The following is a 13,335-nucleotide window of genomic DNA, read 5'->3' as shown; positions in this document are numbered from 1 at the left end:
ATGTCGTTGTGCTAGCAGACATCACAGTCGACGACACTAGCGAATTCGTTTGAGCAAAGGTGGGATTCGTGAGATGCAGACGCTCCACCTTTGTATGGCCTTTTTGAGAAACTTCTATTCCAACATCTATCATTAACAGGTACTCATTCCACCTTTGTATGGCCTTTTAATAGATTCTAATACAAATGGTAGAAATATACAATTAAAATATTTATTCATTTTTCTATATATTTCACTAGCTGATTAATAAAATAAATAAGTTTGGCTCATAATAATCCGTAACATAACAGAATGAAATGAACTAATAAGCTCTTTATCTCAGGTTAAATGTTGACCTTCTGATACTGTATTAGGTTCTTGAAATGCCTCATGTAAAAACTGGTTTACTTGATGAGTTTGACATTATTATGCAAACTAAAAGTTCATTAATAGATATGCAATATGGATAGTAGGCTAAAGTTAAAGTTGATGTATGTTCTTGGTTCTCGAATGACCTTTTGTGTTCTGAAGTAAGATTCCATAACAGAAGGCACAATAGAAGTTTCTCGAAATTGTGGACATTAGGCACCTGTTAATGATAGCTGTTGTTGGTTCTAGAGTGATGTGCCGCGGTCTTCTTGATAACATTCCTAGAGAATGAAGAGTTTTGAAAGAACATTACACCAATTGTCAGTTTTGATTGTTTTGTGAGATAAGATGACAAATGTTCTTAGTCTTGTGTCTTTGTTGATGTCCTAAGGTTCTAACTTGATCATAAGGGACTTGTTCGAAGGACATCCCACGTATTATGTATATGTTGGAATAGTAAACGTCCCATGGATATCACATAGATTATTGTGTAATATTTTGTCCAAGTACCACATTGGTCTTAAAAACATAGGAAGAATCATGTTCGTCCACTTGAAAACTAGGAGTCTAGGACTAAAACTAAACGTTCTACACGATAAGAATTACATCCACGACAAATCGGGAGTTGAACCGAGAAGGGTTTCCAAAGAAGAGAAACACGAATCATCCGTTGGCGAAACATGAAACTCGTTGGTGATTCCAGATTCTGATGTTGTAGGTGATAGATTCGCCATCAGATCTTTCCATTCTAGGAAATCATCATCCATCTCATGATTTGAGAATGAAAACGTCCTGAAAATATCCTTCTTGTAATCAAGATCTTCAATACTTAACATCAACTCTTCAGGCTTCATGTGTTGGACCGTGTCATCAGAGTGCTTTGCATCATGTAGCTTTTGTTCTGCTTCTTCGGACACAGGAAGAGAGTGTTTGGTGGCTGATTGAGTGATATCACATGTGTGACTCTCTACGTACTTGACTTCATAGCACAAAGGGTTTGTGTCTGACTTTTGAACTTGCTTCACTGCCAAGCAACCTCTTGTGAATTTATGTGTACATCTATAGTATCCTCTGTATTAACAAAACAGAGGAAAACTTTAAAACTGAAATAATTGTAATGATTAGTATAATGCTCATAAGATTATTATAATTATTTAACTTACCTAGGGTTCTTGGAACCATGAATATCTTTCTGACCATATTTTCTCCAACAATGACCATCATCAAGTAGAGTTCCTTCTTGTCCTGATCCGATACAAATATTTACTTTCTCTGTCTTTTTCTTCTCCAACATTCTTCTGTAGATCAAGAAATCAAGAGAATTAGACAAAATGTCTTGAAATTCAAAACTCATAATTAAACACACAAAAATTGCATAATCTCTTTTATACCTCTTCTTGTTACTCTGATCACTTCTCTCATGGCTTCTCTTAAGTGCTTTCTTGTCAAGATTCATCATCATAGCAATTGTGTTTTCGAAACAATGGAGGATCTCCGAGATCAAGACCTCGTTTGATTCCTTCGAAGACGAGGAAGGGTTGTTCAAACTGTTCATAAGCTGATTCGCTAACTCTTTCCCTTGCTCCAGCTCCTTAACCACAAGCTTTTCTTCCATCAACATCTCTTCCTTCGTTATATGAGAAGCTTTGGTTGGTGGGTTTGATGAGATATGAGCTTTGTCTTTGAATAAAGTGTGTGTGTTTATGAAATGAAGTTACATATATATATATGATGGTGCGTCTGTGATTTTGTTTTGTTTTTTATTTTATTTTATTTTATTTTATGTCATATAATTCTTAGGCAAGAAGTTGTGGGGAAAAGAGAAGGATGCTGGAGAGAAACTTACGAAAATGACATGGATTCTATTTTAACATAGTTTTTTCTTCTTACTAATTTGATGACTCTTTCAAACCTGTTATAGATAATAGATCGTATTTGTATTCTATCACTTAGTTTCTAAGTGTTGATCAACTCATTTTAATTTCACTATTTCTTACGTTTTCAAGAAGTTCGTCATTTAAAAAAAAATGAAATACTTGACGTACATTTGTGGGGTTACATGGATATTATTGTATCATGCTAGTTTACGAAGAGTTAAGAGTCTTGTGTTGGTTCACACAATGGAAAGTGACATGTTCACATATTATTGGTGGTAAAGTGATATGATTAACGTAGAAATCATGATAATGTTTTGACCAATGGTGTCTCCGATCTAAAATCGATTTACTATTGAATGTATATGTCTTCATCTATGCTATTCGTTTTTATATTGCAAAACGCAATAGTACATCACAATTTAACCTTTTTAAAACTCACATTTTAATGTAATACTGATATAATCGTGTAATTATATAGAGTATAATCGTGTAATTATATAGAGGTTGTCGTTTATAAAATATATTTAGGGGGGTTATTGGAACACGAATTTCTGTGGAATTTGATGATTTTAATAGTTGAGAAGATTTTAGAAGTTAACTAGATTTAACAAATTTTATCAAATACTTTTATATAGATTTTCATTACTTGTGTATATAATTCTATTGATTGTTATTAACTTTTAAAGTAAGAAATTAATGGTGGTAGAAAAAAAAGAAAGAAAATCATTTCAATTAAGGCAATTCTTAAACAATTTTTAAAAAAGTTTTTGTCACAAAAAAGATCTCAAGAAATAAAATGACCAATTTTTTTAATTTTTACTTCTTACTTTACAGATATATAAATAATAAAAAATAAAAAATATTTTTTTATATAATTTCGAAATATATGTTTTAAATTTGAATTTTTTGTTAAAAAAATGAATTATTATTTTGAAATGTTTTTTTTTAAACTCGAAAGTGCTTTTTAAAACTATTTTTACAAGTTTTATTTTAAAATTTTAATATTTTTTTCTATTCTTTTAAGTTGTGAATTGTATTATGTTAAAGTTGTGATTTGTATATTATTTCATTATTCAATTTGAGTTTTTGTATGTGAGTGTATTTTATTATATTGATTTCAAAAATCTTATGGGTATAGATGATATTCTCAAAGTTGAGTACTATGAGTAAAAACAAAGAAAATTTACATCCCAATAAAAATAAATTTTAATAAAATCTTGAAATCAATGAAAACTAAACTTTTTCAATTACCGGCCCTGCAAGCCACCATATATTTTATCTGGCGCGAGCGAAATGAAAGGAAGCACAACTCCAGTAACAAGTCGGTGGATCAGCTAGCAAGGTTAATTGACAAGGCTGCGAGGAATCACATCTCCTCCACAAACTATGTGCTCAATCCCAAGCTACATGGACTGATGATACGTTGGTTTGACGCTCATGCTAGTGTAGTTTAGGCTTTTGGCTATTTCAAATTTCATTTTATAATCTCTAAAAACTCATTATAGTTGTACATATACTATTCTTTTGCGATGATCAATAAATTTAACATTTCATCAAAAAAAAAACTTTTTCAATAACAAAAGATTTTGAGTGGAATTTAAAAATCATCACCCCCAATAACAATGGATTATATTTAGATTTTAAAAATTCACAAACCAATAATAATGGAATCTTAAAATTTAGTAATTCTTCTAGAATTCTTTGCCCAATAACCCTTTTTTACTTTTACTTTTGACTGTTGTTAAACAGAGTGCTTAGTTGCGGCTAGTCCCGACTGGTGAAGCTTAATTAACTATGGTAGAGATTAATTGTTCTAATTAATCCCCTATATATTAATTGAGGATTTTTAAAAATATTAGAACTTTAATTTTGTATTAACTAAAACAAACATATCCTATGTGGTATTTAAATTTTTAAATGCCTTCTAAATCCTATTTCTAAGAATTATAGAAGACCTAGTATAAATCATAGTTTAATATAACGTTGTCACATATTTCCATAACTATATATCATATTAAATGTCGCTTTTAATTTTTTTGTCATCAATACTATTAAAAGGGAATGAGTTTTAATAAATCTACTTAAAAAGTTGTATGGACTCTTTTATTAACTAATAATATTTTGGTATTACTTTGATTTGGACAAACAATATGTTACCTTAAATTTTTCTACTAATCATTTAGTCAAAGCATTTATTTATTGAACCCATATCTTTTTGTAAACGAAAAATTATACCATATATATACTACCACATAAATTTGGTTCACGAAAATATAAATCACATATACTTTATTATTCTCTAAATATATCTCAGTAACTTCATAATTAAGATAAGTTTAAAATTTTATATTATGTTAATTTTATTTTATTGATAAATAACAATTTAGTATTTAAGATAAGTTTAAAATTATAAAAAACCCAACAAATCTTTTTTTTACTGCTAAAAAAAACCCTACAAATCTATACTATTAAATTAACCAAAAACCTCTCAAATAAATCTTAAGTTTCACCAACTGAACGAATGTAACTTTTATAAAATGCACAAAAATATAATGAAATGTTAGATTTGGGCATTCGGGTCTTCGGGTCAAATATAAATCGGTTTCTTTCAGGTCCAAGTTTTTTGGGTCTTGGGCATTTATATCCAACTAGGTATTTGAATTTTTTTTTTTGTTCAGATCGGTTCCTTTTAGTTTCAGGTCAGTTTGAGTCAATAATTTAAGTATCTGTAAAATTTACTATGTAATTTGGCTACGTAATGAGTCTAGCTCGGTTCGAGTATTTAGGACAAAAAGATCTAAAGAATCCGAAAAGCCAAAAAATCAAAACACGAAAATACCCAAAATAAAAAATACCAGAAATTACTAAATATCTAAAAGACCAAAATCTTACCCGAGAACCAAAAATATCTAATATTTTAAATATATTTTTAAAATTTGAAATTTTACCCAAAACCTGAAACTATAACAGAAAATGCGAATCCAAATTTTATAATAATATTTTTATACTGAGAACATATATGAATTACTCAAATATGCATAATATGAACAAAACATTCTGGGTACTTTGGGTACCCGGAGTCTAACATAGACCCGCAGGTCCAAAAAAATCTAATAGGTATTTTTTTCCCAATCCCGAACCTCAACGTGTATATATTTCGTATTGGTTTGGTTCGTTTATCAAATTTGGGTAAAATGTTCATACTTAAGAAATAGTTACATAAGAGTGTATATAAAAAATCTCGAATAAACTTATAATAAGTTATATAATCTTAAACGAATTTTTGTATTCGATACGACTTTATAACATAATAATACACAATATACTAAAATATTATCTCATATCCAACTTCGTATATAACCCATAAACTCCGCGTTTTCGAAGCGCATGTCAAAATCTAGGACCCGCATTAAGACCAACGAGTGCCTTATACATCAGTTCTTTGCGTATTATGAGTAAGGTTCTTGGCTGTTAAACGTTTCTTACAAAAGCTGAACCTTCATCAAAGATAAAAGAAGAACAAATCACATGATTATTAAACAAATCAAAGAAGACTGTTGCGAATGCTACTCTTTTTGGATAAAAATATACATTATGTACAATCAGTCTAAATCCATTAAAAACCGAGTAGTAAACAAAAAAAAGAATCGTACAAACTGTTCATTATTATTAGGTTCATATATCACATATAAGTTGAGTAAACTGGAATCTCTACATTAGTTGAATTTTTGTTATTCTATATTGAAGACAACAATATAATTGGAACTTTATAAAATATACTCGAGTAGACATTCAATCTCCTACAGTATACCATATAGTAAGAACGAGTATGTATTTAACTAATCAAAAAATCCTTTTATATTGTATATAAAAAATATTTCAAAACCATATCAGTATAAAACATAATTAATATACGGTTTGTCTGTTATTAATGTTTGTTAAGTCATTTTAATTATAATCTGGTATACATAATACATTTCAAGTGAAGCAAATATATATATATATATGTTTTTATACGAAATATAAGTATAAGATTAATATATATACATTATTTTTTAAAAAAAAACTAAACATAAATATATTTTAAATCTAATTTTATGTATAATAATATAGTTTAACATATGCAAATATTTTTAAATTATAAAAATTGAAACTATTTTAAATATATAAAGATGATAAATCTAAAATGATTTTGCAACAATTATACTAATATCTACAATCATATAAAAATACATAAAATAAGTAAAAATAATATAAATAATAACATTAATAAAATATAATAATAATATTGATAGTTTCTTTTTTTAATATTAATGCTTAAAATTCGGCTAGACGTCCACGTAGACCGCATAATGTCTGCCTAAACGTTATTATTCATCCGAGTTACATAAATCCACATAAAATATTGTATACATAAAAATAGTACGGTTGGCTACCGTATAGCCTAAACGCCGCCTAGGCCGTATTTTAGAACACCGAACGATAGTCATTGATTTTTTTTTTTGTGAAAAACAGCATCCATGGACCACGCATATCCTTGTTTATTTTACGTAACCATTCAAATTTCACAAATTATATCAGAAATCAAAACGCGTTTGCATTTAATGTTCTAGTGACTAGTATGCATATGTCTTTCGTTAAAAAGAAGTTGAAACTAAAAAAGTTATAGAACAAAGCCTTTTGGATATGATATAACACCTATTTGGTATATGTACATCAACGCCATTATAATTTCTGTAATTTGTGAAAAAAATAAGGAAGAGTTAGCAAAAAAAATAAAATAATAAGGAAGCTTCGGCGAAGACGAGAGAAATTCCTTTTGAAGAGTTTGTCGAGAATGAAAATGACATGAACCACGAAAATCAAAAGAACCGCGTGGGTCCTCTCCATTGATTTTGTTACCCTAGTTCCACGTCGTGCTATTACCATATCTTATTACATTTTTATTTATTCATTTATAATAATCCACATCTTATTATTTAGGGCATTTTATTGAGATAAGAGATGCGTGATCATGGTCGGATAATTTCAAAAGAAATAATTTTTACAAACGATTAAAGATAATCAGGTTGTTAATTGTTAAATTGTTATGGACGATTATTTCATTTTTTGGAAAAGACAGAAACTGTCCATACAAGAGTCCAAGCTAGTGTTGAGCCTCTAGAGAGACTGCAAATAGTAAAATCATCATTTTTAATGTGGATTAACCGGCACCAAGTTCATGACTATATGACCAGATTATACATAACTAAATGTAAAAATCATAACCAGTTAATTCTTACGAACTAAAATCCGAACCACAAGGGTTTAAAACGTAGACATTTCTTACTTTAGGTCACTGTGGATCTTCTGCCTTGTGCTTTTTCATTTATAAATAGTAAAAAGTAATTTATGCATAATATTTGCTCAAATATATTAAAGGGCTTAAATTTGTAGATCTCGTGATGATGCAGATGGGGACCGAGGACCATCAAAGAACACATTTGCAGAGAGGATTAACTTAATCTATTTGGTTTGGACCTGATCAGACTCCCATGTATGGCCTTTTCTCAATCTGAGACCAATAAACTAATGGTTTTTAGTAATGTTTTGGACAGTCAACAAGCCCACTGTCAAAGAAGCCCGTGAATATAGTGAAACGGAGGGTTATTACGAGAACACGTGGAGGCTAGGCTAGCGGTGAAAGGTGACAATGTAGTTACTCTTTGCCAGAAAAACACACTGACTTCGACGAAAAAACAAGTGTAAAGAAAAAACAAGTGGAAAATTGAAAACCGGCGGGAAACGTTTGGCGGCTGTGTGGTTGCCACCACCTGGGAGACGAAATGTGGAGATCACTGACGCTCTTTGCTCCATGCAATCGAACATTTGGCTCGTCATGGTCGTTTTATTTTCCTATATTACCCTTTCTTCATCTGTGGTCAATTAGATATTTTCATCTCATGCACGCTTTCGTTATTGCTATGACAAAAAAAATACTCTACTCTTTTGTGTTTTCGACAAAATTAGAAATTTTATTTTTCTGAATTTATAGTTAGAATTCAATGTCTAGATTAACTCAATATGAACAAAATCAATAGACATAGTTTTTCGAAAAACAAATTACTGCATAAATATACATCCTATATTGAAAACTATACTCTCTCTTTACACCAAAAAAAAAAACTATACTCCCTCTATTTTCTTAAAGTATCACTTTAACATTTTTTGTTCAGTAAAAAGTATTTTTTTAGAATTTCAACGCAAATTATATTTATTTTTAGTTTAATATAATTGTAAAATACATTGATCTTATAAATAAAGTACTATCGGTTAGATAGATGTACTAAATAAAAAGTTTAATTCATTTGAATCATTTTTTAAATATGTGTGAAAAGTGTTTAAATGATATTTTTATGAAACGGGTGGAATATAACGTAAATGTGGATTTAATGGTTTTATAACGATTTATCTGTTAACATGTATTTAATTTTGTTATTTTTCTTCTTCGTATACGATATTTGCATTTAGTCACATTCATGTATGAAAAGTTCTTACGTTCCATAGATTTTGTTTAGATTTTTGAGGTTTGACTAATAATTAGAAGAAAATCGAGGGAACGTCTAACGTATAAGAATGGCTAATTTTTTTCATAACGACATTTACCAAAAATACTCTCGCAAATTAAGCAAAAAGAGTGGCTAACTACTCTCCAACCACCACTGGTTTTCCGATTAGTAAATAAACTACAACAACGATGGCATTTACGTCCATACTTGGTTTTCTTTCTCCCTCCTTCCACGTGACATGATTCTCTCTCTTCTTTTCATTTTCACATATATATAAACATTGTTTGCATCTACATCTGTGAAAGGGAGAGAGAGAGAGATTCATGAATCTTTTACAGAACAAGAACAAGTTTCAGAATAGTCTGGTCTGACTCTTTTGTATCCTTCTCGTTTAAGATTCATCGTACGTATTCAAACCACCATTTCTCTGGCATTACTTATTGGTATCTCCGCCTAGTTTTTTTTTTTTTTGTTATGTGTGTTTAATCATCAAAGATTTGTTCATCAATTTTGGTCTCGTCCAGAGAATGGCGACTTTCTTGATCTCGGTGGTTTGATTATGATCCACTCCAGCTGATTCGACGGTTAAGAAACGCTGCATTGATCATCCATTGTTCTTTGCCATCGATCAAAACCTAATAAATAAGGTAACGCATCTCGAGACTCATGTGTTTATCAATATCTCTTTTGTTTCTTCCGAATTATTCTCGTTAAGATCCGTAAAAATTCCATATAATATGAACAACACACATAATATGCTTTTGTCTATTTTCTTCTTCAAAATTTCAAACAATTTGCACCAAATTTTAGCAAAAACAAATTTCAAACTCTTTTTTTTCTTAAAAAACACGCATATTTTCTCAAAAAACAAAAAAAAAACTATTTGTTATATTTTCTTTGTTTTTCAAAAACGGTACTCGAATAAACTAAAACTTTCCAGGTAATTTTCGCCTTAATTTACAAATATATTATTAACAAGCCAAAAAGTATATAAACAATATTTAAATCCTGAAAAGTTAGACAAAACCTTTTTTTTATCGATCTTTATTGTAATGGAAAATGATAATACGATGAGCACATCGTACGTGGCGCATGTGGAAGTACATCTGTACTTTGGACCCAGTCCAACTATAAGATTCGAACCCCACACAACACATTAGTCACATATGAGAGACATAAGCAACGGTTGGTAGTTGTTTCGTAGGTGTATATTGATTTGAATAACTTCGTACTTCTTCTCTAATAGCTGTCTGGTTACCTAAAATAGGTCCATACCATAATAACACACCATTCCATTTGTAAATGCCCTAGTTGACTCTGGTCAAACTAATCAAACCGTTTCATTTTTGTTCGCCAACTAAAACGTTACATTATGTTATGAAATAGTCAAAAGATTTCATACTACATTTGGTTTATGAAAAGACAAAAGAAAACAACTACTAAGAACGGTTACACAGTTTAATGTTGTTTTGGTCTTGTCTTGATTGCTATAGTTGGAGTTTTGTTCATAAAAGAATGTCGTTTAATGCGGCTATGGCGTCTCCATCTCCACCTGCGGCCAACGACGTTTTCAAAGAACATTTTGGCCTTCGTAGATCGTTGTCCGGTCAAGATCTCGTCGTGAAAGCTGGTGGAATACGGAGATCGAGTTCCGACAACCACTTGTGTTGTAAGAACAGGATACGTGCTGTGTCCGTACGTCCTGGTCAGGGAATGAAAAGCAGCCGATCTGTCGGAGTGTTCTCGTTTCAAATATCGAGCTCCATAATCCCTAGTCCAATAAAAACATTGCTATTTGAAACGGAGGACGATACAGATAGTGATGATGAGCCTGAGGTCGAGCCCAATCTTGATGGGGCCAAGAAAGCGAACTGGGTCCAGAGGTTGCTTGAGATAAGGAGACAGTGGAAGAAAGAGACAAGAACAGAGAATAGTAACGGAGATGTTGTGTCGGAACATGAAAACGTTACGTGTGGTTGCGAGGATGGGGAAGGTTGCGTCGCGGATTACGAAAACGGCGATTGGGAACGCGAAACGTTTTCAAAGTTGCTTGTTAGGGTTTCTTGGTCTGACGCTAAACAGCTTTCTCAGCTAGCTTACTTGTGTAACGTGGCTTACACGATACCTGAGATCAAGGGTGAGGATTTGAGAAGAAACTACGGGTTAAAGTTTGTTACATCTTCACTAGAGAAGAAAGCCAAAGCAGCGTTACTTAGAGAGAAACTCGAGCAAGACTCAACACGGGTTCCTGTTGTTACATCGCCTGAATCAGAATCCGACAAGTTTCAACAACGATCATCTTCTTCATCTTCTGCTTACAAGATTGCTGCTTCAGCCGCTTCATACATTCACTCGTGCAAAGAGTATGAATCTTCAGACTTGAACAACCCTTATAAATCTGCGGCTGCGGCTCAGGCGGCAGCGTCTACAATGACCGCGGTGGTTGCTGCGGGTGAGGATGAGAAGCTAGAAGCGGCAAGGGAGTTGCAGTCGCTACAATCTTCTCCTTGTGAGTGGTTTGTGTGTGATGAGCCAAACTCATACACTAGGTGCTTTGTGATTCAGGTAAAATGTTCTCAAAATTTGACTACTACAATCAAAATACTCTGTTTCTCAAATTATATATGCTTTGATGTGTTAACTAATGTCATTGTCTTGTAGGGTTCTGATTCTTTAGCTTCTTGGAAAGCAAACCTCTTCTTTGAGCCAACTAGATTTGAGGTGACAATCATGATCTATATTTTTTTAAGGCTTGTTTATTATGTTACTACAAATAATGGAAAAATATCATACAACCGACAATTTTATATGATGGCTTAAGATATGATTCACATCTGACTGCACCGTCCATCATCACGATCTATGACTTAGGGATGTCCATTTGGTTATTGCCTTACTGGTTCAGTTATTAATATCCGTTACGAGATCTTATGACATTAATATTAATTTTGCAGGACACTGATGTTTTAGTCCATAGAGGAATCTATGAGGCAGCAAAAGGAATATACGAACAGTTCTTACCTGAAATAACCGAACATTTGTCTCTACACGGAGATAGAGCCAAGTTTCAGTTTACAGGTCATTCTCTTGGAGGCAGTCTCTCGTTAATAGTGAATCTGATGCTTCTCAGTAGAGGACTCGTTAGTTCTGAAGCAATGAAACCTGTTGTCACGTTTGGTTCACCGTTTGTGTTTTGTGGTGGTGAGAAGATTCTCGAGGAACTTGGTCTTGAGGAGAGTCATGTTCACTGTGTGATGATGCATAGAGATATCGTCCCACGAGCCTTCTCGTGCAATTACCCTGACCATGTTGCTCTCGTCCTCAAACGTTTGAACGGGACGTTCCGTACACATCCTTGTCTTAACAAAAACGTAAGTCATTTATATAAGCTTATCTGTTTTGCGTTTACATGTTGGAGTTATAACTTAGGAAGCTTTTTCTAAAAATCTAAACGCAAACGCAAAAAAATGAATGACATACAAAATAATCACATCGCATGTGTAAATCGATTTTTAAACTACGGTCAATGTGTAAAAATCGGCTATATCGATTTTAGAACATCGTGTAAAACTTTTGTTGTCTTATATAAAATAAAGTACGTATTACCTTAACTAGAAGTGTTTGGTTGTGTTTTTTGCTCTTTGCAGAAACTGTTGTATTCACCAATGGGGAAAGTGTTTATCTTACAACCAAGTGAGAGCGTCTCACCAACGCACCCTTGGCTACCGCCGGGAAATGCTCTCTACGTTTTAGACAAGAACAACGAAGGTTATTCTCCCACGGCGTTGCGTGGGTTTCTAAACCGCCCACACCCACTCGAAACGCTGAGCCAACGCGCCGCTTATGGCTCAGAAGGTTCGGTGTTGAGAGACCACGACTCTAAAAACTACGTCAAAGCCGTGAACGGAGTTATCCGGCAGCAAACGAAGCTCATCGTTAGAAAAGTGAGGAGACAGAGGAGGAGTACTGTTTGGCCTATGCTAAAGCCAGCAGAACCGAACTCTTCAGTCAATGACTGGAGTCTGACGGCAACTGAAGAGATCATGACACGTGCCTAGAAAAGGGACGACGGTAGATGCCTCGTTAAGTTGTGCATAGAATAAATTATGTTTATGTGTTTGTTTACATTTCTTGGGAGGCACGAGTAGAGTTAATAAAAATGTTGTAAAACCGTAAATACCTCTTTCGTTAGCAATATATAAAATTGAGAGCTACATGTTATCTGTAATCGAAAACAACTTCTTTGAATAGAATGTTATAGACATGGGCATTTTACCCAGACCAGAATACCCTAACCGAAACTGATCCGAAAATACAGGTTTGGGTTAGAGTCCGGGTCCATGCTAAAGTACATGTTGGATCTTTTTATTTGGATCCGTAGGTCTCGGTTCAGGTCCGGATCCTACCAAAACCCAATCGGGTCCTCGAAGTACCCAAAATTTATTGCGTATATTAGGTCTAATTGGGCGATTGGATATATTTTTGGTTTTTCAGATATTCTTTTAAGATTCGGGTTCAGGTTTTCGGATATAATTTCAGGTTTCAAGTAAAATTTTAGATTT

General features: G+C 32.6%; 2 protein-coding genes across 5 annotated transcripts; one reads left to right on the top strand and one right to left on the bottom strand.

The window, feature by feature from the left end:
• Positions 1-802: 802 nt before the first annotated feature.
• LOC106449056 (probable WRKY transcription factor 46) lies at positions 803-2,059 on the bottom strand. 2 transcript variants are annotated; one of them, XM_013890867.3, is made up of 3 exons: positions 1,740-2,059; positions 1,512-1,646; positions 803-1,419 (listed from the first exon to the last, which is right to left on the bottom strand). In XM_013890867.3, the coding sequence occupies exons 1-3, from the start codon at positions 1,967-1,969 to the stop codon at positions 951-953; spliced, it is 834 nt and encodes a 277-aa protein (XP_013746321.2). In that variant the 5' UTR covers positions 1,970-2,059; the 3' UTR covers positions 803-950. The 2 variants fall into 2 exon arrangements, with proteins under 2 accessions (XP_013746321.2, XP_013746322.2); XM_013890868.2 differs by having other exon boundaries at positions 1,512-1,643.
• Positions 2,060-9,033: 6,974 nt separating this feature from the next.
• On the top strand, positions 9,034-12,987 carry LOC106444992 (phospholipase A1 PLIP1, chloroplastic). Of its 3 annotated transcripts, none has more exons than XM_013886460.3 (6): positions 9,034-9,176; positions 9,298-9,420; positions 10,267-11,338; positions 11,435-11,494; positions 11,728-12,144; positions 12,421-12,987. In XM_013886460.3, exons 3-6 carry the CDS (start codon positions 10,289-10,291, stop codon positions 12,829-12,831), a joined length of 1,938 nt encoding a protein of 645 aa, XP_013741914.2. In that variant the 5' UTR covers positions 9,034-9,176; positions 9,298-9,420; positions 10,267-10,288; the 3' UTR covers positions 12,832-12,987. The 3 variants fall into 3 exon arrangements, with proteins under 3 accessions (XP_013741914.2, XP_013741915.2, XP_048634243.1); XM_013886461.3 differs by having other exon boundaries at positions 9,061-9,216; XM_048778286.1 differs by having other exon boundaries at positions 9,063-9,420.
• The last annotated feature ends 348 nt before the right edge of the window (positions 12,988-13,335 follow it).

Source organism: Brassica napus, chromosome A4, assembly GCF_020379485.1.
Source record: "Brassica napus cultivar Da-Ae chromosome A4, Da-Ae, whole genome shotgun sequence".
In the NCBI taxonomy this organism is placed as follows: domain Eukaryota; kingdom Viridiplantae; phylum Streptophyta; class Magnoliopsida; order Brassicales; family Brassicaceae; genus Brassica; species Brassica napus.
This window is presented reverse-complemented; position numbering and strand designations above follow the sequence as displayed.